This window comes from Nelusetta ayraudi, unplaced genomic scaffold (genome assembly GCF_046127955.1).
Source record: "Nelusetta ayraudi isolate G7.1 ecotype Tasmania unplaced genomic scaffold, CSIRO-AGI_Nayr_v1 ptg000022l, whole genome shotgun sequence".
Lineage (NCBI taxonomy): Eukaryota > Metazoa > Chordata > Actinopteri > Tetraodontiformes > Monacanthidae > Nelusetta > Nelusetta ayraudi.
Window position 1 is genome coordinate 1,807,064 of NW_027466072.1, and position 26,902 is coordinate 1,833,965.

Here is a 26,902-nt window from a genome sequence, read left to right on the forward strand (position 1 = left end):
GTCTGTAAGGCAGCGTTCAAGAGGTCAAACCTCACAGGGACAAAACCACCCAAGTAAAGCTGCCTGAGTTCGCCTTGAGAAACACTATGGACTGACCGGACTGGGTTGTCAGCCTTTCACTCAAAGCTAATGGCTAAGACAAGTTTTACCTTTGAACCAAATGTTAAACAGACACTTTAAAGACATATTCAGAATTACACGTCCGCTGCGTTTAATGTAAACCCTCCCAGTTCAGCTAATCATCCGCCGTGTAGCTCGTGTTTTAGAAGACTGGAAACTGGACGGAACAGTCGTGCGTTCTTAGCCACCACGATGAACGACAAACAGGAAACCAGAAAGTATCAGTCAGAAAAGTCCAGTCATGACTCTCACATCCCTGAGAAAAATGAAACGTTCGATTCAGGCAAAAAATAATAACAACCAACAATGAGTCAAATGTGTCTCATTTGCACTGTGTGCATGTGCTCAGGTTCATGTCGAGTAATAGCAGACGGTAGGACACAGACACGGTCGCACTCTGAGGGTTGAGGGTTACGAAACGCAGTGAGTGAGTTGTTGTAGATGAACAGATTGCAGTGTTTCCTATATGGAAAGCATGTTCTCTTCTCATACACTGTACTGTACTGTCGGCAAGAAGGGATTTTCATCATTGTCAGATTGTCAAGAAGATTGTTATTTCCTCTGGGGTAGAGAGCGCCACATCACTCAGCCTCTCTGTCTCCAAGTGTCTTGTTGTTTTGTTTTTTTTTATAACATATGACTTGACTGTCAGCACCGTGTCATGCTGCTCACATGCGCCTGAAATTCTCCCCCAGGGGACAAATAAAGTTCTCTGAAATCTCATTGAAGAGCATTTGCTGTCAACCAGAGTCTTTATCAACGTGCACAAGTGTGAAAACAAACAAACATCAATTCTCTTCTGTTACAAAGAAAAGACATTGAATTTAAAGATTCTTTTTTTTTTTTTTTTAGATGTTTACTGAACTATTGATGAAATCTAGATCAGTTGCTGTTTGTGCTGCATATTTTAGATCATTCCAGGTTATTATTATTATTTTTTTAAATATATATATTTTGTATTAGTTTGCTGTCATTCTCGCTCTCGTCCTCTCTCCTCTCTCTCTGTCTCTCAACAAGGCGTTTTTAGTCTATCGTAAGTTCACTGGCCCTGTTAAACTGAAGCCTGTGATTAATGGCTCTCTGCTTTGTGAGTTGATGGATTGTCTGACACGCAGGTCGAATTGTCTCCCTTCCTGCCTCCACTTGAAAAGAAAGTTTAAACAGGAAGAGGGTCTGCACGGCCCTGACAGTCGCCTCCCTCCACATCTTTACCTGCAAACTTAAAACATATTCATGACTTGCAACACAGCATTTCTTTGAGTTTGATCAGCTAACAAACACCTCATGTCCGTGTTGGCACCAAGCTGCTCTCAGTACGTCAGTAATATCCCTCAAACATGCCAAAGCCATTAATGATGATTTTTCCAGTTTGGATTATGCGCTATACCAGGAAAGAACAAAGCTGTCAGAGTGAATCAGCAGTCGCTGTCGTCAGCACCAGGGTAGTAACACACATTTATGAGTCGAGTGGTCTCACACACGGGGGGGGGGGGCAGACGTCACAGTGGCAGGCAGCAGGCGAGGAGGAGGTTTTATTACACTGAATGGCGCTTGATTTACGTTTTGTTATTTTTTTTAGTCGTCATTGAGGGTAAAATCAGTGCTTTGTGATCTCGTCGTCCTTCTGCTTGTTTTGGCGGTTAAGACACCAGAGAGAGGGAAAAATCTTTAAGACCGGCTGATAGATGTTGGCGTAGCAGCATCCTAGACAGGAGCCGTGGACAACCAGGGCTAGAATTACAATGCCATTTAAGTACAATTCCTTCATGCATTCCACTTTTAATGCTACAGCGAAGTTTGTCTTCGTTCTAAAACGGGCGCTGGCAGATACAACTGTTGGCTCTGATTCCCTCCCTGGGCGAAGCCACTTTTAAAATCTATGTTGAACTTCTATACCTCTGTCAGGTGAAGCGGAACCCACCAAAGATGATTGGAATAGTGTACGTCCCATTGGTGACGCGTGATCCCACTGATTTCCATTGCAAGACCAAGTAAAACACTGCCAGTACCAATACTGATCATTTTTCCAAAAGTGAGAAAAATGAACTAAAATTGCAAATCATAGGTACGCAGTACCACAAAATCACAGATTGTCTTTCTCGTCGTTTAATTGTGGTGTTGGGTGGTATTCATTCTTTATTTTTAGAATCAACATCTAGACCAGACGTGTCTAGTATTGCGATTCTTGAGTGTTAATGACTGACAACCCTTCTTATACAAAACAATACAAGCCATTGCACTTCCAGCTGTGTGTGGTTCATCACTTGCATGCCCATGCATGACTGTCATGTGCACGTTCTCATGTTAGCCGTCTAGCAGTACCTCCCAAATAAAAGCATTGCTTTCAAAAGAAAAACTGAACCTTGCATAGTGAGCTAAGTAATAATTAATGATAATATATGAGTTACTGTGAACAGTACATAGTTTATTGAGTCAACTTGTACGCTCAAGCAATATCAATATGTAAACATGTTGCATGCAAACACAGAATCTACCAGGCAATGCAACGTTTCTTTGTCAAAGCAAAACAAAACTGTGTCAAAAAAAAGAAAAGAAAACCTTCCAAAGAAGTGTTTGTTTCCATTGAACTGTTTATTTCGAACTGTTCTATTTGCCGTTTTTAATAAAAAAATGTCGAGGCCTCACCAACAGCTGTGTTCCACTTGCAATCAGTTTAGCCACGGCGTGATTGCACTGCTTACGTTTAGTGCAAAGGCCAAAGCAATTTTCTCCAATCACCGTGCAGCCAGACGTGAGACAGGCAGAGGCACTTGGACGTAAACATTCGTCGACAGACGGCATACATACCAAAGCAGTGGCTGTGGATAATTACATAAGGTCACCATGTTTAAGTCAGGAAGCTTCAAAGGATGAGATAAGGCCTGGGGCTGATTGTTTAGAAAGGAGTTGTTATATAATGAGCAGCACAGTGAGGTTGTTTCTTCTGCTCCAACGGAATTCTGAACTCTATCAAAGCCCTTTGACAGCATGGCTACTGTAACTCTTGCACATGCATCACTTTGACATTCAGGGATATTGGAGGTCGATGTTATTTCTGTTTTGTTTTTAGCATTTACCAAACATCATTGTAATAATCAAAAGCCAGTGAATCTAATCAGTGAGTTGTAATTAATGCCCACTTCAACATATTGTGCCGCCACAACGACGGTGATGACAATCATGATGATAATTAACGCAAGTGTTTAACCTTAATATTATTTGCATTACTGGCTGGTGGATTACTGTCTACAAGTAGAAAGTATCGACAAGTGCATAGGTCTGGTATCACAGCCACTTCCATCCAGGCTATATGTGGTCTGGCAGTTGCTAATAAGTGAAGTTATTGAACTCCTTCCAGAGTGAAGCTCTGAGAAGACTCTGCTTTGCCTTCACCGTGTACGCAGACAACTTGGGCTCCGTCCCATTTGTTTTGACATCATCTTTTCCTGGTTTTTACAAGTTTATCTTCTGCGGAACAGCAGATAAAATGGGAGACATGACCACTGGATGAACGATCTGTGCTCTTCCAGTGCAGTGGGAACGAAGGGCACCGGGTGGCGTTCTCTTGCATCTTAAAATTGTTTTATTCCCCTAGATTACAACATTGTGTCAACAAAGTGATAAAACCAAGCTGTTTCCAGTAAACTGTCATTTCCCCCCCACCCCCACCCTCAATTTCTCCAGGTTTCTGATTGGCCAGTGGGTTGCTATTCTTAGAAGCTATACAAACACCTCTGGGTTTGGTGTGGTTGCCAAGCAGGTGCTAAAGAAAGTGACAGCTGCAAGTTAGTTTGTTCATTTCTTTAAACCAACAATTTCACATCAGCTCTTTAAAGACAGTCCCCATATTTTATAATAGGTGGTCTTGATCTTTTCCCCGAGGATGACAGTGTTCTGAAACAACAACTTTTTTTTTCATCAAGTCCTTCCGCTAACCAACTTTAGGTTCTCAGAATTTTCCTGATTTAAGAGCTGGTTGACTTGCATAATACTTGAGGCTTAGGATTAAGAGTTTTTTGGATGGGTTTGCACTTGGGCCCCTTTCATCACGCAAACACTGCATATAAATTCCAAGCGCATTTTTGTGTGATTGATGAGCCGGTCGCCTAACGCAGATCTCAGACGTATGTGCGTCTGGTTCTTGTTAACTTCTTCGCTGTTGCGTCTCGCCAGCAAATGCAATCACGCTCGCCGCGCCGACTCTGATTGGCTCCCAGGCCGTTTCGCTTTCTGTGGTAAAGAAGCAGTTAACATCAAATGCAACACCGCATGTGTTCCCCTTTATACCTGGACTGCCGTTTATCTATTCATAATGTCTCAACATGGGCTTTAGAGATGCGTATCTACTGCTGGCACGTCTGGATTCCCTCCAACAACTAGAATGCAGTTGGTGTTTGCAGGCCCTATGTTAACTTTGGAACCATGTGCAGATGTTTTCTGACTCACAGAGATAAGCCTTAGATCGGTGGAAGGAAACAAACACCAAACTCGGGATTGCTCTTGGCACCCGGGTTATCATTTTTGCTGTTGTACGGCAGTCTGTTCCCAGAACTGAACTATTCAGTTAGTTAATAGGACATGGAGGAAGATGTCTTCAAAAGGTAATACTCAGTAGGAGTCCATTTTTTCGTTCAATAACATGTTACAAAAGGCTAATTTCCCAGACAGTGGAGGGAAGGTCATTGGTGGGGAAAGTACTTTTTGTCATCATCATCATCATCATCATCATCATCATCATCATCATATCTGTACAATGATGGGCTTTCTCTATTACTCCTTGGAATAGCTGTCAGGGGAATTTGGTGAAAGTCAAACGTCATTCATTTCAGTGACACAAGACTCACAAGCATATTTTTGTTTCGGAGTGACAATTGTTTTGATTGATTCTGTAAAAAATATTCTGTCTTTCTCTTGTTTTTTTCTTTTGATTAGGTCATAAAACCAACCTGCTGACTTTTTTTTTCTCTCCAGTATTTAAAACTTGATGGTTGGATGCAAATGGCAGTCTGACTTTGGCTGAACATCGGCTGTAAATAGACGCTGCTATTGAGGTCAATTAGGATGAATGGTGTTCCACCTCCCTGGTTCCCCACAGTTCTAACTTAGTTAGTTCCTAACCTCTCTCTCTCTCTCTCTCTCTCTCTCTCTCTCTCTCTCTCTCCATCGCAGGGCGACGACACGTGGGCAACCATGCTGGGCCAGAGTGTGCGATTGCAGCCGGTGCCCATTCAGATCCTGTCGGAGCTGGAGCGAGCTCGGCTACAGGAAGTGGCCCTGTACCATCTGGATGAGAGAGACTTGGACTTCAAGATTAGCATCCCAAAAGGTACCGAGTCAACCATGATAGAGAAACTCACTCTGGCTTAACAGAGTTAGTTTTTTTTTTTTTTTTTTGGTTACACTTTGTAATAAGTACACACTATTAAGCATTATTTAAGCATTAATAAACTGACATGAATACTCATTAGTATGTAGTCTATAGACACAGTTATAAACGTTTAACTCATCATTAATAAGCACATTAGTTATGGATTAGTAAATACTGATTATTTATAAATCATGTTTCTGACATAAATACTCATTGGCATGTGGTTTATAAACACAGAAACAGGATTTATAAATGATGCATTGAGTATTTATTAATGTTTAACTAATGCTTAATAGTGTGTGCCTATTATAAAGTGTTAATATTGCTCTTTTAAAACCATATAATAAAGGAATAGATCTCTCCTCCAAAACTGCAGTATGACGTAATATGTAAGATGTTATATAATGTTTCTTCAACAGAACAATGATATCATTTGCATGGTCTAGAAAAACAAGTGCGTGACACCACTGTAGAGGATGTTATTGGTAGTGGGGAACCTCCTCTTCCTCCTCCTCCTCCTCCTCCTCCTCCTCCTCCTCCTCCTCCTCGACAGCTGAGGTTGACCTGTTGTAGGGCAACAAAAGCCTCCATCCATCAGCGGAGCCATAACAGTCTAGTGAATCTGAGGAATGAGAGTAAAACAGGAGGCTGAGGATAAGCCTGAATGCTCGGTCCACTCCCCTTTTGGCGCATCACAAACACTCTGTAAACGTGTGGGAGTGACCTGTGTTGTCCGCTATGGTAAGAAAGGCCGTGATTTGTGACTCGTTCAATAATTCAATGCCCACGCAGCAGGTTTTCAGACCGTCTGACAGCAGGTGAAAGTGCATTTGTCAAACACTGGACAGCCTTGCTGGGCGCAATAATATTGTTTTTGTGGGCTGCTGCAAAAATGACACCAGTAAAAATGAATGCATTTTCTCATTGATGTGAAGAAGAGTAGTAAGAGGTTATATGATGTCAAAAAAATGTCCTACTTGCGCTGACAAGATCCAGGCCATCTCGTCATAACGTCATCAGGGAATGGAGCCATAAATAAAAGTTCAATCTTGGAACAAACTGTGACCTGCACTTTATACTCGCTTTAACCTCCAAACACTGTCATGATGTGGCAGTGAGGAAATCACATCCGTCCCTCTGCCTGACCTTTACTGCCATTTCATACTATCGTTGGAGTGTTTGTTACTGAACATCAGGAGCCTTGTTAAAAATGATTAACAGCCCACAGTGTTGAGTTAATCTCACTTATTTCCTTCACCCTCTTGTTATGACCACTCGTCCTGTCTTTCAAAGCCTCATTACACCGATGATGAAAGCAGCACCAAGTAAATGAACCACTGGAAAAAATACTGAGCACAAGATTAAGCAATAATATTCAACCCGAGCAGTTCTGTCATTTATATTATGTTATTGTATTATAAGAAGAAAGCTGTCAAGTGTGACCAGAGGGAACCTTGATAAACAGACAGATGGGTTTTTTCTGATATCTTCCTGATATCTATGGAATGATAGGTTTACAGGATTTGAAGTTACAGTAAGTAAAGCATGTCATCATGTTATCTCCTGCTATCTGACTGCACCAGGCCCACGCTGGACCTGAGCCGTGTTACATGACTGCTGGATATCACATAGAGCTCCTCGCTTCTGCTAAAGTTTACTTGAATAACCCCTCATTTCTTTTTGCTAAATGGTCCGCTACCCGTGTTTCTGCAGAATCGGCTTATCTTCCAGAAGCCCGAGGTCGTAAACCTTGCCAGGAAAAATTGGATGGTTTAATAAACAAGCTGTAAATTTTGCAAACACCTTGCAGGCTGCGCACTGGGAGGTTTTTGGCCACTTTATTGGTGCTCGGATCAGGAGATGGGAACACAGCAGATTGTGCTTATGCTTGTGTGTGTGTGTGTGTGTGTGTGTGTGTGTGTGTGTGTGTGCGCGCGCGCGTGTGTGTGTTTTTCATTCTCTTTTGAGACCAGTTGGTATGTAAGCAGCTTTTCTCAGACGCCACTGCCAGCTCTCCCATACTGTTGTTTCCCCCTCTGAGGGTTATTAACCTCTGACTTCCCCTACAGCGAAGGCATCAGGGACTCAGGCACAGTTCACACATGGTTTCAATTACACAGCGACGCTTCACTGCACCGTGGAGCATCTTTGAGGATCATTCTTGTCTTTTCCCGACTTGACATTATTTTTATTTTATGAGGATTTTATAAAACCACACTCATGACTTTGTTTCATCCAAGTTGAAATCGGTCCTATCAGTTTGCGCAAATAGAAAAATCCTTCTTTTTCCTGGTTAATTGGAAAACAAAATCTTTGTTTTTTTTTTGTGTAGCAGAATTACGTCAATTTTTATTTCATTTTAAGGATTCAATTAATTTGTTCTGCAGATGAGATGTGTTTAGTGGAGGCCACTCAGCCCATGAAGACAAGAGACAGAAGAGTGCAGTCAGCGTTGAAAAAGGATAGATAGACAGACAGACAGATAGATAGACAGATATATATATAGATAGATAGATAGATAGATAGACAGATATATATATATATAGATGGATGGATAGATAGACAGATATATAGATGGATAGATGGATAGATAGATGATGAACCAACACTCTTGCAGCACTAAAAAACAGTACAAAAAAATAAACCTTTTGACATGTTTTTAAAATTGATGCATCCCGTTGGTTGCATTTGAAAATGACAATGATAATATCTACGTAATAATCGTAACACTGCCCAAGTGCAGCCTACCAGGTTTTTTGAAATCCCCACAAGACCAGGGCAAGACGGAGACCCTGTACGTGTGGTCTTGAGACCACTACCAACTCTAACATCCTGTGAGACTGCACCGTCCCCGACCCGCAGGACTGTTGGGAAGTCTTGACTTGTTATCTTCTTCGTAATCTTCTAACTTTAGGGACGTTCATGGGAAACACGGGGACATTGGGGGACTTGGTCATTCCCCGGATGGATTTCCAGTGAGATGTCTTCCTGTGAATTTCCCTCTAAATCGGATTATTTGAAGCGCTTTTCAACGCCAGTGCTCGTCAGGGGTTGAAAGGCACACGGTGAAATTCAAAATTCAGGGGATCAATTTAGTAAACTCAATACATAGGAAACTAAACACTTTGCACGTAAACATTTGAAATGGACTGAATGTCTCATTCTCTAATTAGATGCACTGGATGAGAACGTGTAAACACCAGGCCGGTTGACCAAAACAAGATGTGTTGCCCATGAGAACACAGTGTGATGGAGAGGATGTGGTGCTTGAAAAACCACAACAACGAAACAACAAAAAAAAACACCCACATTTTATTAGTTCCACAGAACTGAAGTTGTTGCATAATGGTAATGGTGGCAGATGAAGGGGAATTGTTAAAAACAAATACAGCGTACTGTTACAATCTGTTACAAAAATACCGCTAAACAATTCTCAGGTTCAGTTCTTCCATTGTGACACATTAAAACCCATCTTGATGTTTCACAAATCAAAGTATTTTTCAAAATGAATTCTGCAGATGCTACACAATATTGTGAATGTTTCAAAATCCGTCTCGTTCCAATACTTTTTTTTTTTTTTGGGGGGGGGGGCTTTTTTTTTGTTGGAATGCCACTTACAAATACATTCACAGGGTAATTCTAGTTAGCAACACAAACTGTGGCCTGTCATTTACAGTAGTGTAGCCGTACCCAGCAAAGTTATTCAACATCAAATGACTCGTCGGTCATTGAACTGAATTCTGAGCTCATGACAAAATGTGAAATCAGAAAATTCAACAGCCAACTCGAGGAAAACGAGGACAAATCAGGTTGATGACCGTGCTAACACCACAAGCCCGAGCACCAATAAAAGGTTTGTCAAATGTTGTGGTGTGTAAATTTGATTGAAGGAATTCTTAAATTCTTAGAAACATTTGCTTCAAAGGAATCCATGGAAAAAAGAAAAAGAAAAAAATGTGTCAAAAATAACTGTGTGTGTGTGTGTGTGTGTGTGTGCAGTCTTGCCGATGTGTATGGCACATGCCACAGCTGCTCCATTTGTTCCATCGTATTCGGTCTTGGTGGAAGGGCGGCGCTCCTCACGGCCGACACGAGCTGATCTCCAAGAATAATACAACTCTTCTAATCCCTGATAGTAATTCCTGAAATCCTCTCTATTCCCCCGGTGGATTTGTTTACCTCTGCTTATTCCAGTAGCCGCTTAGCAACTGCTCTATAAGTAGCCTCATTAAATTGCAACAAATCACCCGGTGACATTTTGTGGAAACTAAACTTGTCGTCGCGATTTGTCTGCTGTAAAACTACATTAGTAAGGATTAATAGGCTGTCAGTCCTACTTTTAGGTTCCCTGACAAAAGCACTCTGTGCGTAAAGTGTGGGAATGTTCATCCTCAGCGGCTCCCCTGAGGATGATTCACTCTCATCCACCGAGTCGGTTACGGTCTCTATGTCGCCTCCCTCTGAGCTCCCTGTTTCTCTTTTCGGGCTGCTACGGTTGTTTTTACGCACTTGATTTCGTCCTGTACGCTCTGGACCTTTTCCGTTTAAAAATCCCCCACAGCGCTGCTACGTCACCTTCGCCTCTTCTCAGCTGGTTCTGGTGGGATGATACCTACAGGAGCGAGGTATCATCGCTTCAAGCAGCTTTGACTCCTTTGACACACAGTGAGATTTGAAAGAAAGAAAGAAAGAAAGAAAAATATAGATGAACGCTTAGATATCTCTATTGTGCCAGACCAGCCATGGGCAAACTACGGCCCGCGGGCCATTTGCGGCCTGTTTGGCTTTTCAATTCGGCCCGTTGAACTTGAAGAAATGATACCAGTAGTAAGTAAGTCATAAAATAGCTGTATTTCATCCATTTTTTCAGTGTTTTAAGAGTCATTTCAGACAGTGACACTGATTTGGTTCAAACTTTACTTTTGTTCATTTTCAATTGACATTAAATCACTTGTTTTCTACGTATCCCATCATATATTTTTTACTCCTATGAGGTGGCTCACCAAAACACTCCATCCATCTGCTGCTGCTCCAGCTCCCTCTCTCACATTTTAGAACCCATGTTGGCCCACCAGTCAAAAAGTTTGCATCTCTTTGTGATAGATATAGATGGATGGATGGATGGATGGATGGATAGATGGATGAAAATATCCATCTAACCAGTAGATCTTGCTATATGATGACACAGAGGTGTCGACAGTGTCTGCAGCCATTTTGCCATGGAAGCGCAGGGGGTGCTGCTCCTCTCTGTTGTCTTTTGTCTGAGCTCATCATCTCACTGTTCCCTGAGTTTTTTGAATTATGTAATAATACACAGCGCGCACACACGCACACACACGCACACACAAACACACAAACGTGCACGTGGGCAAAAATCCAAGGGATTTGCTGTCACCGGGTTTGTATAGTGTGTGATGGGAGGGGCTGCGGACTTTAAAAAATAAACTTTAATTTCCTGCAGTCATGGGAATTTGACCCTTTTATCCCAACATGCACACTCACACACACACACACTAAGCACCAACATATTTACATGAACACAAATGCTCTTTCTTCTTCCCTGGCTTTTGTCCTTCCCTGCTGTGTTTAAAGGTGGAAAAAATGCCAAGAATCTCTTCGTCTTGGCTGCCAAATACTCTGCATGATGATCTCTGATCACTCCTTAATAGGAAATGGACCCAACCTTGAATTGGTTATTTCTAAACACCCACCTCGAGTAACCCAAACAAAGGGCTTTTAAAAGTAAACCCGGTCAGAGGGGGATAACGCGGAGCTTGTAAAACACAGGGTTGACACAAAACAAAACACCAACCATAAAAACAGACGGAGAATGGGACAGCGCTCACTGGGGAGCAGAGAGCCACAGAGCCACAGAGCCACAGCTACTACAGTAGTTTGGCTCTGTGTTTCTTTGTTGGCTCACGCTAACAAACAAACAAATGCATGCTTTTACTTGGCTTGCTGTTGTTTTCTCTCCATTGATTTTAGACCTGTTGGACAAACACAATCTGTTGCATGTAGTGTAGTCAAGAGGGCACCAACCGAGACCAAGAGGTTATCAAGACTAGAGAGTATCAAGATCGAGACCAGACCAAGACTTTATATAGCAAAGAAAAAAAAATAACAACAAAACACAAAAAAATGATCGGTATCTTTTTTAAATTCAAGTTTGCTTCTAAATCCAACAGCAACGTCTCTTTTCAGCAAGCTGTCTTTTAATCGTTTTCTTGAACGTTTTGCAGCTTTGCCAACTGTTTTGTACTATTTAAAAAAACCAAAAACAACTTTGCTTCATAAAATTAAAAAAAAAAATGAACTAGGAATAAGGGGGCAGGGCGTCACTCTGGGTGTCACCAACAGAGCGTAAAAAAAATGGTAGCAGCGGGATTGTTTTCTGTTATTACCGTGTCATTACAGCGTTGGCTGAGTTTTGACCGGTCTGGAACAGAAATCCCCAGTCTGGCCAGTCTGAGACCGAGACAAATTTACATTTCTTTCCATTCTTACAGCGTGTGTGTGTGTGTGTGTGTGTGTGTGTGTGTGTGTGTGTGTGTCTGTGTGTGTGTGTGTGTGTGTGTGTGTGTGAATGCTTTACGTCACGTCCGCTTGTCTTTCATGTCTGGGTCAGTGGAGCCATTAAGCAGAGGGCTTCTCAAACAAACAGCAAGGTCCGTTCTATTGAAAGGCCGTCGCTATTCTTAGAACGCGGGAAGAGGTAGAGGCTCTGGGGACAAAAGAAAACAAGGGGAAGAAAAGGATCAGGGTCATCGACGGGGTCGTTCAAATTTCAATCTGTGTGCTAAACGGCGGAGGTGATTGGATTTCAACTGTGCAGTGTGACCGTGGCTTGAATGCAGAAATGGAAATAAAGGCAGACGCAGTGAGATGAAAGTCTGTGCTGGGAGAGAGGTTTTGCCTGGCAGCGTCACCCATGCCGTCTCTGTTGTTCTTCCCCACAGAAACACACAAACGGAGGAAATCTCTGCGCAGGAGGTTCGATTCCTTTTCAAAGGAGAAGAAGGAGCGAGGTGAGTTTCTGACACAGAGCCACCGTCAGGCGTAAAGACTCTGTTTCTCCTGTGTCCGTCCTGAACGTTACACTGGAAAACCCCTGCACACACACACACACACACACACACACACACACACCGTCCCCGCTGTCCTCTCAGGCAGCATCGCTGTCACTGACCTTCAGACGTCTCCACAATGGTCCCACTCAGAGTGCTGTGTTTATTGGTGTTGAGTGTTACCGACTTTCTCGCTGACTCACAGTCCATTGGTGAGTCAGACTCCTTTTTATTGCCGCGCACCATTTGCCGTAAAGTAAACAAAGACGCACACACGCACGCACGCACTCGCGCACACACACACACCAGCGCTGGTTGCCGTGTGTTGTCGCACTCCCGAAGAACATTGTGATTGCTGCGTTCGGATTGCGTGTGCTGCCAAATGGCAGAACTTGAGGATTCCTCCCCGCTGCTTATTGCACTCGCCATCTATTTTCCATTTGCCATTGCTGATTGGTGGGTGGTTTCCGCCCCCTGCCCTGCTTTCATTACCTCCCGCTCCTTCCTCCGAGCCACGTCGCCGCTCGTCGTCTGCCAGCGAGGCTCCGCCCTCTCATAAAGAGATGTTCTCTATTCTCAGGTGATTATCGCAGCAGTGCCAAGTGGGAGCAGGGCACACGGGCACACACACACACACACACACACACACCCTCACCCTCACCCTCACAGACTGTCCCTGCAGGTCTGTAAATCCAGCCTCCAGCCTCTTACACTCTTAGCAGAAGCTGGTGAGAAGTCAGAACTTGGCAGCAGAAGCGATTTGCTGGCTCGGCTCTGCTTACGGTTCCCACAGACTCACTGTGTTTTGTTGATGGAAGTTTGACCCCAGAGATGAGTTTTCAGTCAATTTTAGCTCCTTGCACATGAGAGTCATTGTATTCGGTGAACAAGTGTCTCCCCTCCTTTGTGTTTATAGCGTTCCTATCTTGTTATCATGTCTCTGAAGAACGCTTGCAGTTGGACTTGCCACACACACCCAGGTACTTGAGGATAAATTCAACATATTGGCTGCCTAAAGTAAAACTCTGTGAATGTTTATGTTGGTTTTTCTCGTGCTGCTTTGTCTTCTGCCTCGTTTTTTGCCCTTGTTGCCGAAGAACAGGACAGAACTCTCAGAACTCTGAAGAATTTTGTGCCGGAATCTTTGTTTTTCCTCTCTCCTTTTCCACGTCTGTTCACATTGTCCGCCTTCCACTCCATCTGATTCTTTCAACATGCTCACTGTCAGCCGTCAGTCCCGGACGGTTTCTTCCAATGAAAGCCTCAAGTCTTAAACTAACAGGGAACTTAAAGCGGAATTAATTGGTATGATATTGACTGAACTGGTGGCTCGGCCTTTTATGTTCGCCTCTGTGATCTTTCACAGGGTTTACTCAGAGGACAGACAAATAAACTTTTTTTTTGTTATCATTATCATCATTGGCTCACAAAGTCCCAGAAGACCAATACCACAGTTATCAGCTGCAGGCCTTCTGAAAAGAGGATTTAGCGGAGAGTCCTGAACATGCACCTAAATAAATCTCCCTCAGCCTTCCAGTAACTGTCAACCGACCTTGGAAACAAACAAATAACAAGGAAGGAAAGTTGTGAAATTCCGAAACAATGAGTTCCAGGCAGTTGTCTTCCTGTTTCAACATGTTGTTTCAGCTGTAACTTGGGACATGTGTGTAATTGTGGAATGAACTCCCTGTGGAGTTGATTAATCCCGCGCAGCGTAAGCCGCTCACGCCGTCATCGCTGGCGTTTGACGCTGCAGAAAGTGTGAGGGAGGCCACGCGGCAGACGTCAGCGCTGATGATTAAGTCAGAGACCATTTATTCACATGTGGTCTTAAGAGCACTGACCAGTGTCCCATTTATGCGGATGTAGACTGTTGCAGCTCACACAAGCTGCATTTCCATTAGCCAAAACCTAAATATCACAATAAAAAAAAGTGTTGTGAAGACGCAGCTTCAGTCTCTCCCTCTTCTTCTGCATCCTCTGCTCTCACACCATCCAACTTCATGTCCTCTTTCACTACATCCATACATCTCCTCTCTGGCCTCCTCTAGGCCTCCTGCCTGGTAGTTCTGACCTCAGCCTCCTCCCTCTGATATATTCACTGCCCCTCCTCTGGACACCTCAGTCTGGCTTTATCTCCATAGACACCCAACGTGCACCGTCCCTCTGACGTACTCATCCCTCATCCTATCCATCCTGGTCACTCAAACATTGTAATCTCTGCCACCTGCAGCTGTGTATCTCCCCACAAGCTCCCACACTGTGTCTTTCTGTTGTCGTTATATGCATGTTAAAAAATAAGGCTAAAGTTTGCTGTTGTCTGTAGGTACATTCCTGGACGTTAGAACAATTATAACCATCAAGAAATGTTTGCATTAAGAGTAGAGTATTCACACTTTACGTGACATTGAGTTACTTTACTTTATTTTTTATATATGTATATATATATATATATATATGTATATATATATATATATAGCTTCATTGTCACTTCATTCATGGCAACTTTGGGTAATGCTTTACTTTGTGAGAACGATGAGAATATTACAAAGCTGGGAGAAGTTTATCTGATTTGAAAGAAAGCTGGCAACACGCTGGATGATTATCAAGTCTTGAGACCACAGACATAATTACTTTCAACCAATCTGAACAAGACACAACACACCTGACCACACATCTACTGTTTGTAATAATTATCCTGAAGTGGCAGTTTCGCAAAGAACGAGATCTCATGGATAGTTGTGGTCGTTTCTGTGGAATACACCAATGGTAACTTCAGGTCACTTCAGTATCACTGAAATAAAAAAAAACTCTTTCATCTTTGAAGTCTTTCAAAATAAGACATAGGCAATGCACGTTGCATGAACATTCATTCGTAGTTTCTGTTTTAACACAAGGTCAGCAGCTTTTTGTACATCGTGCTCTGCTCGCGCTGCAGTGCGCTGACCTAACTACTCAGCCAGCCCACAGTTATTTCCAGCTGAGTCAATCCCATACGTTTAAGGCTTTACATGGCACCCTGCCAGTCTGCAACGACGGTCTGACCACCATGGGACTTTCCTCACCTGGTGTGACAGTGCATGTGTGTTGCTGCACATGACGGTGCATGAGTGTGGATGCAACGCCACCTAAATCTCTGCTGTGTTTCTCGCTTCACTCAAGTTCCAAATCTTGGATTTATGATCCACTTCAGGAGATTTAGTCGTGTGGAGAGTCGCGCAGTCAGCGTTAACACATTAATCGTGATTAGTTAAACACAATCCATAACGTAAGCCTTTTTTCTCCCTTTTACTAAGACGTAGTCCGCCCACCTTGTCGATTTATGGTAAGAAATACTTTACATTGTGGGCTTAAAACTGCCTTGAAATGCAAAATAAAAGAATTTTACACATGCAATCAAACCGCGATTAATCTCAGTTAATTAAAGATTCTGCGATTAATCCTGATTAAAAAATAAATAAATAATTAACAGCCCTAGTGGAGAGGCAATAAATTAGATTGCAAACAATGTAAATTCCTTTTCCATGATGTCCCACTTGATCTCACATCTTTTGTGAACTTCTACAAGCCAGGTTTGGGGTAAAAATCATAAAACTTCAAGCAGATCCATGCTCTGGGTTACTGTAGTCACATGGTAGTAGAACATGGCTCCCTCCTGACCCTTAATATAACAATAAATTCACATCATTGGCAAATTAAAGCACAAGTTAAGCTATTCACACCCCCCGGCCACTTTATTAAATACATCTTTCCACTTCCTGCTAAAGTTAATTCACTGCTTCACGGTTGGAGGTGTTTCTGCAAACCTCGGTTGCACCGCCGCTCACTTTTTCCATTTTGGGACCATTCATGCTTAAATGCTTTGAGTTGCTGCTGTGTGATTAGTTGATTTGCCATTTGCAATAACAAGCAAATTAATATTGTACTTAATAAAATGTCCAGTGAGTGTGTATAGCCCAACATTATATTTTTTTTCCATTTTACATCACTAGATCACTATCAAATTTTAGAAACTTTGGACATCAAACAGAAATCTTTGATCTTTATTCATACATCTTTTGGTGTTGTTGTTGTTGTTGTTTTCCCAGCTTGGGTGTCTTTATAGCAGTGTGCTGTGTCAGAGCATGTGAAACACTGGTGGGATGTGTGTCATGTGATGTTTCAAAGGAGCTTGTGACCATGACTGTCATGGGAAAATGGTGACACTGCCTGCCGCCTCAACACTGCCTCTGAATTAAGCTTGTATCAGTCTGAGTGTGATGTCTGGTCTGTGGCTGCGGCGGCTCTAACAGGATTACCTGCTTATCCCCGTCTTACCTGCCCTTTCCATCCATTCTGTCTATTCTTACACTGCTCGTCTACTCCAAGCTCCATAATCCCCTCTGTGTCGGGCTGTGATGACCCTATTCAGGTGCTAAAACTGTCCATTTCACCCAGACGTATACACGTGCATCAGTTTCCCCATCAAGGCTCACACAACCGTAGATTTAGAACGCCGTTGTTATTTATCCCAGTATAATGCTCTCAGGTCAGCTCCTTTTTTCCCGCCCATTCAGCATCAACCTTGCGTAACAATAGTGTCAAACCATGAAAACGTTGCACTCATGCTCTATCATGGGTTCACAATGATATGGAGTTTTTCTAGCTTGAGTGAATAGTTTCAGAAGACTTCATTGGCTTGTTAGAGGAAGAAAGGCACCCAGGTCCAGCACCTTCTCACGAGAACATGAGCGTTCAGCTACTCACCCATTCTCTCTTTCTCACCTCCAACTAGAACATTTTCTTTGGTCTCCTTTTCTTCCTCTGCTGTCATGAAGATTTGGAGATGGGCGAGCTCGAGTGTTGCTGAAAAGCCAGGCGTGGCCTCGCGAGACGGTGCAGGTCACACTGGCCCAGTCAAGAACTAGAAAAGAAAGAGAGAAAATGTGCCTTTATGTGGGTTTGTGCCTCAAGGTTGTGTGAATATTGGGAGCAAGTTCACCGAGCGGCTCAGTAAGTGGGGCAAATTTTTCCAGTTAGGTTTTTTTTTTTCTGCAGCAGGCACAAAAGGTGAGAGAAAGCGAGTGCAAATGAAAGGAGAAGAAGAGGAGGAAATGAATGGCGGCACTGCCAAAGTGGCCACACTGAGGAAAGTACAAATACAATGGTTTCCCATCAGGCCGTGTGCCTTGGGTATTCGTCCACTGCTGCCACCATTGTTTCTGCAGTGTGGGAGTCCTGTGATTTCTTAATGACATTCAAGTCTGTTTACGCCTCCGCATAATGACAGCTTTCCCACCTGCCTCAAACAAAATCTTTTTTGATACTTCAGGATTCCCATGATTCACACACAACACTCACAAAACAACAGTGCTGGCAAAATCCCACGCTTACAAGTCAGTCCCTTTCAAAAATAATGTTGACACCACGCCTTTGCCCGATGGAGCCTGGCAGGCTGCAGCAAACCCCTGACACCCTGAGCTCAGGAATAAGCGGGTGTTGAAAATTAATGGATGGATGGAATATTGTTCTCTATTGTCAATATATGACTACTTTGCAACTCCCTGTTTCGACTGTAAGGAAAATGTCCAGTTCTGAGCCGATCAGAAACAACACACTGCATCTTCCTCAAGCACGGTGCTGATTATTTCCCCATTCCACTTTGAACAAGGCACTGATGCAGCGTCTGTTTAATCCCCTCTTCCCTCAGAATCCGCCCCAAAGGCATTTGGCATCCCGCTCTCCGAGGTCATCGCCAACGACCGGGCTTTCAAGCGGCGGCAGGATGCCCTGAAGGAGAGCCGGCGCGATTGCCTGGACCTGGAGGCCAGCGTGCTGCGGTTCAGGGCCGAGAAGAGGCAGTTCTTCAACGGCAGCAAGCCGCTGGTCAGCTCCGTGTCCATCCCCGGTGGAGGACTGGGCTCTCCGTCGGCAAACTCTGTGGCGCCGGCGCCAGACGCCCCCAGCAGGCCGCTGTCACCTCGGCCTGTAGACAGCACTGGTCGACAGAGGAGGGTAAGACTTCACCGCCTCCGCGCCGGCTTGATTTCTCTCTTCAAAACTGGGCAGGTCATTTGAAAGGTTACTAAAAAAAATAAAGAAATAAAACGTAAATCATTATCATTAAATAACACAAGTGAGAATATAAGTGTTATCTTGCTTTAGGCATTAAAAATTGAATTATTTTTATTTAATTCATTTTATTATATAATGTTGCTATTGTATATTATATCACTGTATTTTTTTACATGACGTTAAATCCACTTTTCTTAAAAATGTCAGATTCCGCTTGACGATATGCCCTTCACACAGCCATTAAGAAGAAGAAGCTTTATTGTCATTTGTACTGAATACAATGAAATTCCGTTTGGCAACATCTCTCAAGTAGCAGCATACACGTCAGGTAAAAGTTTAAAAACAAGATAAAGTGCAATTGAAGTTTACAAATAGATAAATAATAAATTAGACAAACAATGACATTCCAGTAATATTGAAGGAAAATCAAATATGCTGGCCACTTGGGTCAGCTGTGTGCATTGATGTGCGTGTCAAGGCAGCTCGATAATGTGGTTCTGCCTCTGCAGTTTTGTTTTGTTTCGATTTTGTTTTGTTTTTTTCGTGATCCCACTCTGCTTGAGCATCGCACCATGTAATCCCCCAGTACCGATCTGGAAGCAGTTGTTAAGTTAGGCCTGTAATGAAAATCCTCTCTGCCACTGTGGACAGTAATCAAACCTAAACCAGCCACCGATGAAGCTGATGGGAGCCAGGGTCTGATGGAAACAGAAATAAAGGTGTCTGTAACTTCGTAGTTTGGAATGAATCATCATTTTGACCAGCTTATGGTAAAACTCTTTGAGTAAGGACTTAATCAACTGCAGCAATTTCATATAAATTATCATTATAATACTCTCTAAGAGATGTATTGATCTGATTTAACCATGAGAACCAAATATTTGCATATTTGCATTTAACCATGCAAGTCTTACATTTAGTTCCAAACTTCTGATCTGGCTTTGCTGAACTCTGCTTGAAAGGGCTGCAACCTTCATATCTACAGAATTCAAGGTTAACACTCTTGGCCATTTTACGTATATAAGGTAAATTATCTACTGTCATAATAATCTACTAGTAGCAACTACCACTAGTGAACTACTAGTAGATACTACCATGGTCATGATGGTAGATCGTATCATAACCATGATAGCATCTACCATCATGTGGAGCTGAGTCTTTATGAACTTGCCATCAGGTATTACAGTCTGGTTGTGGTCGGTTAGAAAACCCAAGTGAGTGGAAGTCAGCCTCACATTGGTCCTGTCTAGACTCAGTGTTTACATAGCTATCCACACAGCGACACACGCACTTGGCTGCGGCACGCATTGTCGTTGTCACTCTGTCGTGACTTGTGCAGCCGAGCGAGTGTACAAAGTGACAACTTCAACAAGACAGGAGAGAAATGTGCCCAGAAGCTGCTGTGTTGACCCTTGAAACAATCGAACTGACTGTGGATTCTTTCCACTGTGGCCACACGAATCACTTCCCCTCCGCCTGCAGCATATTTAATGCAAAACGTTACCAATAAAAAAACAAAAAAAAACAAGAGAAAGTGTGAATGTCAACACTAGAAAAAAAAAAAATCCTCCTCCGTGCAGGGCGGCCTGTCGGTGGACTCAATCTCCGACCTGGTCGAGAGTCAGTCTCGACTGCTGGAGGCGCTGCAGCTCTCCCACCCGGCCGAGCTGGAGCTGAAGAAGACGGGAACGGAGGGCAGGACCCAGAACAAGCTCAGCCTCAACCCCATCTACAGGCAGGTGCCGCGAGTGGTGGAGAGGTGCTGCTGTCACATCGAGACGCACGGTGAGAGACGCTGCTGCTGTTCACGCTGCTTTGACTGAACTGATGGCATAGTTCTCGCTAGATTCACTCTTTGTGTGCGATGAAATGAAGTGATTTTTATTAATAGGTGATTTTACTTAATTCTGTGATCCACATGAGCATTAAATATGCCAGGAGTATAACGTTATAAGAAGGCCTTTAAATGTTTGTATCTCAGGTAGGTTTTCATGCAATTGTATGTGAACAATTTCAATAAAGATGAGTAACTTGAAGAGAATGAGACTGTTTCTCCTACTTCCTGTGTCCCCAGGGCTTCAGACTGTGGGAATTTTCCGAGTTGGTAGCTCAAAGAAGAGAGTGAGACAGGTGAGCACACTGGCTATTCACTCTCATTTACCCTCAGCTGGACAGTTGTGGAATGAAATTTAGATAATTTTAGGAATGGCCATGCATGTAATATATAGGTAGAAGCACATTTGACAGGTTGTGTGTTTTTATAGAAAGTTTTCTGAGATGTTTCTGCTTTTGTCATACTTCTGGTGTCTTCGAAATGTGGCTTTTTAAGTTTACAAAGCAGTAATCTAAAAGGTCAGCGTGTGTGAGTGTGTAGTGCGTCATCTAAAAATAATCTGTCTCGAAAAAATTTTTAAATAATACAAAAAAATGGTGAAATCGTTTGATTAAAGATCAGATCCAAAATGTTCACCATATTTACATTTCATAGAATTGACCGATAGACTGATACGAATCCCTGTTCATCCATCGCAAATACTGTCGGAACATTTTTAGCTCCAACTGTCCAACTCCACTAGATAGTGACACAAGATGTCGTGTCACACCTACAGACCAGGAGGAATAACTGCTGCCCATAAAACCATATCGGATTTTCCAAGTAGCTGGAAAAGAAAAAAAAAAAAAAAAGAAACGCTCAGCACTAAAACGGACTATTAGTTCATGCATCACAAAGTAGCACACTGGCGAAGCCATGTTTTATTATGGGAAAGAATCGTGTTCCATCAGTCTTCACCTAACAGGCCGAATACAAAAATAATCTTGAAGTGAAATGTTAATGATGTGTGATATCCTGTTTTGGAGAAAGTCTGACCATCAGGGAAGAGGAACCTCTGTGTTACCTCGGTGTGTGATCATCTCTTCCTCTGTGTGTGTGTGTGTTCCCCTCAGCTGCGGGACGACTTTGACATGGGGGCCGACGTCCAGCTGGACGAGGAGCACAGCGTCCATGACGTGGCGGCTCTGCTCAAAGAGTTCCTCAGAGACATGCCTGATCCCCTGTTGCCCAGGGAGCTCTACCCCGCCTTCCTGCACGCCAACTGTGAGCATGGACACACTCACACACTGGACACACTCACACACTGGACGCATGGCACCTCTGCAACGTCCATCTCCGCATGTGCAGAATGATGACCCACTTCTTTTCTGTTCGCCCGGCAGTGCTGAGGGGAGCGGAGCAGCTTCAGTACCTGCAGCACCTCCTCTACCTGCTGCCCCCCTGTAATTGCGACACCCTGCTGCGACTCCTCAGCCTGTTACACACCGTGCACAGCTACGCACAGGACAGCATAGGAACAAATGACGAGGAGGTAAGCAGCGGTTGTATTCAGATTAGTGCTGACACACCTTTAGCACTAAAGGTAAATACAGTACAATACTGTTAGTACAAATATAAGCATAACAATCTTATGATATTACACAAGAAGCAGCACTTCAGCTCTTTGCTATCTTCAACACGGTATTTTATTTTGTGTCTGTTTGTTCCATGACTCTTGGTCAGATTAGTGGTTGTCCCGATATGTGCAAAGACCTGTCTGCACTGACAGGTGGTTCACTCTGTCAGATGCATAAAAAATATTTGAATGAATACATTTTACATGTTTAGTTTGTGATTTCGTCACTCATTTAATAATAACTAGTGTTAGAATGAATGGAATGTGTGTGTGATCATGGAGTTTAGAAATTCACATTGTTTTAATTGAAAAGTTGAGCAAATCAGCTTCAGCTTCACTCTTCCCTCCTCCTCCTCCTCCTCCTCCTCCTCCTCCTCCTCCTCCTCCTCCTCATCCTCATCCTCCTCCTCCTCCTCCTTCCATGCAGATCCCTGGGAACAAGATGACAGCTGCCAACCTGGCAGTGATCTTCGGGCCCAACCTGCTGCAGAAGGAGCGAGGAGCAGACGCCAATCATCACATCTACGCCATGGGCATCGAAGACAGCACCGCCATCATCAACGTGACTCTGGTGCTCATACAGAACTACAGGAGGCTCTTCACAGTACGTCCAAGCACATTTCAAATTGTAAAATTTCACACAACAACAAAAAGAAAACATAAAAGTGTTACAAGGGTTTTTTTTTGTTTGTTTGTTTTTTATTTGGGGGGGGGGGTATCTGGAAACATATAAAGTCCGCTTTGGTGTGGTTTCCATCGCTGAAGAAAATGAATATTCCACTATCGGCCCTGTTTACATGCAGCTTTACACACATTCAGATTTCTGCAAAATACAGCAGTCTGGACAGAAAGATGTGGATTTGTGGACACAATTAATGCCAAGCCATTCTTTTTTATGGCTTTACATGAGAAAGTCACAAAAACCTAAGCTACTGTTTACATGACCTGTGTCAAATTAGGGATATTGTCATCTTCGGAAAAATGGCGAAGATCGGTCAGTAAATCAACAGAAAAAAGAAAAAATGAGGAACATGTCATTCTCCTGGGATCATTGAACAGACAGACTTCTAGTAAGTGTTTGCGCTATATTCCTCTACAATGTGTGGCTGTGCAGGTTTCTGCAGAGCTTCAGCAGGAGGTCCTAATGAGTCTGATCCAGACAGACCCCGACATCATCGACTATCTGTTGCGGAGGAAGCTCAGGTAAGAGGCAGCAGGCAGTCGTGGCCCGTCTTGCTTCACTGTGAGCGCAGACAGAACTCATAAAGCTACATTCTGTTGCAGCGGCAGTCATCTCACTCTGGATGGCAGCGGTGAGCCTGGAGGTCGCCGTGACACCGGAGCCTCTCTGGACTCTGTGGGGGCCTCCAGTGGGAGTTTATCCCCACTGGAGCCGCCTTCGCCACTCTTCCCGCCAGACGGGAGCGGTGGCGAGGGCAGCCTGACGAGCGAGGTCTTCCTCAACGTGCTCAAACTGAACCAGAACCGGAAGCGGCAGGAAACGAAATACGGTATGTGTATAAACCTGTAATGTTTAAAACGGGTTGGAGAACCCGAAAATTAACCATCATTTTTGAATATACTGCGAAAAAGCAGTTTAAAAAATAAATAAATAAATAAATCATGCATGGCTAGACTTTAGAAGTGAATTCATTCAAGTTAATCATTCTAATAATAATAAATAAATAATAAATAATAAATAAAATAAAAAAAATTCAACTGAACTTTAACTGAAAACTTAAAATATATTATTTACATTATTTACAGAGTTCTATATATTTATATTTATAAGGTCACAGTTATTAATTCATTCTTATTCTTTCTATCAAATTCTGCCCAGTTATTCATTATGCCAAATATACCGTTATTTTCCTCATTCCTAAAATCCGCATTGGGAACGTCAGTTTCTATTCTCTTGTCTGTCACAGAGATCAGTGCAGATGCCGTTGTTTATTTCACTAACATCATCATCATCATCATCAACATCATCGTCGTCATTTAAATCTTCTCTAAAAATGATAGTTACGTTGAAAAACAGTTTATATAAGCTGCTGCTGGTTCTTCAGACACATTCCTTATAAGGTTCTGGAGATGGGTATTCTTAAGGTAAATGCAGTAACACCACCATCTAGCGGTGAAAAATGGGAAGCGAGCGCGGTGGCGTAAAAGCCTTCAGCTGTGTGTGTGTGTGTGTGTGTGTGTGTGTGTGTGTGTGTGTTGTGTTTTTTTTTTTAATAACATATCTCTTTAAAAAAAATATATATATATATATATATATATATATATATATATATATATATATATATATACATATATATATATATACATGTTTTTACTTTAAACTATCAAATTATTTCAACTGCAATACCTGTATTTTCTTGCACTTCTTCAACGTGCTTTGCTTACAAAGTCAAACACGTGCAGGTGTTCACACTTTGTCGTTTGATCAAACCAGGTGACGTCCCTCCGGGTAAATCCATCCGCCACATGCGTCAGTTCCACTCCCATCACAACCTGCTCAGCCTGGCGCAGCCCTCGCTGGCCTCCAGACTTCAGGGCCCGGAGACGGACTCCCCCGAGCGCAGGGCCACCCTGTGCTCCACGCTGGGCTTCACCCTGGGCGGCGGTGGCGGCGGCGGCAGCAGCGGCAGCAGCTCCAGCCTCAGCGGCTCCACGGAGAGCAGCATCTGGGTGAGGCAGACGCCGCAGGAGGAGGGCAAACAGTCGCCGGCGGCGAATTTCTGGGACTTCTTCACGGGGAAAGGGTCCAGCTCGGAGACCATGGTATGATGAAGGCTGAGGAGAAGAAGAGGAGCGGAGGAGACGTGGAGGGTGCGAGAGGTCAGAGATCAGCGGGGGATAATTGGTGAACTGGTGATGGACGCAGCGGTCATGACTTCATCATGAAAGTGTGTGTGTGTGCGCGCGCGTGTGTGTGTGTGCGTGTGTGCGTGTGTGCAGACAAGGCGGGCATCTTCTTGGTGTCGAGACTTTTCATGATGGAGCAGCAGTTCAAAGAACAACACGGTTGTGGTCATAAAGGGGAAGACAGAGTTCATGTGGACGTGCATATAGGAAACACAGCGCTGTAAATATTTTGTTACTGAATGTTGAGAAATACACACACTTCTTACCTTTTCTCCTCCGAGGACCATTTAAAAGCACCACTGCGATGGACATGGCGCCCCCATCTGTCTGGTTCTTGTCTCAACTAACTTTGAGTTCACAAGAACTCAAGGTCCAGTTCTTGTGAACTGGACCTTGAGTTCTGTAATAATAATAAATCCATCAATAATCTCTCGTCTTCTGTTCCTTTCCTCTTCCAACATACTGTATATACATAAGAAACATATAGTCTGCCATTGTGAACTTCTTCTAGTGTGTGTGTGTGTGTGTGTGTGTGTGTGTGTGTGTGTGTGTGTGTGTGTGTGTGTGTGTGTGCGTTGTTAGATAGGCAAAGGGCAAAGTTATCCGTACGCACTGGGTGTCCATGGCCGAGCTGCCACTGTTATGTCAATAAATCCTGAAGCTACATTTACTCGATTCTACACATTCCTCTCTCTGTTCACAGTTTGGATGTCTTTGGTTTTCATGGTTACTTTTCTGTAGCCTGCAAAAACTAACATCTGGCAAAATCGTACTGCTATGAAACCACGAGCTCGCCAATTTGTGGTTTGAAAGGATTTCATGGACTTTGCACTTCAGGTTTAAATGACATCCAATGTGTTTTGTAAAAATGTAACGTGTACACTTGGCTTTGAGCAGTGAATTCCATAACAAGGCCTGCACAAAAAATGTAGGTTAAAAAAAAAAAAAAAAAAAAGAAGGTTCAGCACTGGCACTGTTTTACTGCAATTTGGTTTTCCCCCATGTTGCAAACATAAGATCACCTTGTAGTTTCAATGCATGAAGGAAATTGAATAACAGATATGACAGCTTTCCAAAATTAGTTTGCAGTTTCTGCAACAACAACAAAAAAAAAACCTTCAATATTTGTCAGAAATTGCAGTTATTTGATGTCCGATTCGCCAGTATGTCATATAGCAGCCGCTCTTCTGTAACTTGCCAACATCTTAATGTAAAATATAAAATCTAGTCTCACTTACTCGCTCTCAAGCACCAGCTGGACACACTGGGCCGCAAACACCTATTGAGTCTTTTTTCAGTGAATGTTTTCTGAGGACATCTGCATTTGTCAGCCACTTTGAACATAAACATGCTGTTTTTCATTCCTGGGCCGTATTTGGTCTCAGTCTGCCGCTGTCGGAGAATTAAGACACGCCAGTGAGAGAATCGGGAGCTCATGGTCCGACACTCCAGGAGTTTGGAATCATTCCAGCTCCACCCCAGAGTGTCACCATCTCGATCAATCAATCTGTCTATTTCACATGGTGACCATTTTAACAATAAACTACGACACATTAAGAATTCACATTTTCGACTGCTCTCATTCCGCCACTTGAGGGCAGCATTTTTCACATTGCTTGTTCTTAATTTTTACTTTCACATCCATACAGAGATTAATAACTGCTTAAGGGTTTTTTTTGTTTTTGTTTTTTTTTCAGAGTAGTGCCAAACAGCAGGTGTGTTTTTCTCCGTCTTTAATGCTGTACAGAGATTTTCCCCCACACCTGAACGCGTTTCTTTGCCCAAACTTGCACGGATTCCAACCTTCCGCCTCAGCAGGACTTCCTGCACCTTCCTGCAGACTGCTTTGAGGAAATATGAGATTTCTTTTGTAATCGTCTCTCGTGGTGTCCATTTTTCTATGTTTTAAATATTTCCAAGTGTGTCATCCTTTAACAGAGTGTACCAACTACCTGAGCATTAAATGTCGGACTGTC

At 43.1% G+C, this 26,902-nt stretch overlaps 1 protein-coding gene across 3 annotated transcripts in view; it reads left to right on the top strand.

The window, feature by feature from the left end:
* arhgap36 (Rho GTPase activating protein 36) overlaps positions 1 to 26,902 on the top strand; it is a 45,032-nt gene extending 18,130 nt beyond the window's left edge. For all 3 annotated transcript variants that reach the window (XM_076028038.1, XM_076028039.1, XM_076028040.1), the window contains exons 2-12: positions 5,290 to 5,446; positions 12,448 to 12,516; positions 18,245 to 18,549; positions 20,190 to 20,394; positions 20,684 to 20,739; positions 21,556 to 21,706; positions 21,826 to 21,974; positions 22,486 to 22,662; positions 23,173 to 23,261; positions 23,343 to 23,569; positions 24,514 to 26,902. In XM_076028038.1, the coding sequence (XP_075884153.1) occupies positions 5,290 to 5,446; positions 12,448 to 12,516; positions 18,245 to 18,549; positions 20,190 to 20,394; positions 20,684 to 20,739; positions 21,556 to 21,706; positions 21,826 to 21,974; positions 22,486 to 22,662; positions 23,173 to 23,261; positions 23,343 to 23,569; positions 24,514 to 24,848 (1,920 nt within the window). In that variant the 3' untranslated portion in view covers positions 24,849 to 26,902. The remainder of the gene's footprint in view (positions 1 to 5,289; positions 5,447 to 12,447; positions 12,517 to 18,244; positions 18,550 to 20,189; positions 20,395 to 20,683; positions 20,740 to 21,555; positions 21,707 to 21,825; positions 21,975 to 22,485; positions 22,663 to 23,172; positions 23,262 to 23,342; positions 23,570 to 24,513) is intronic.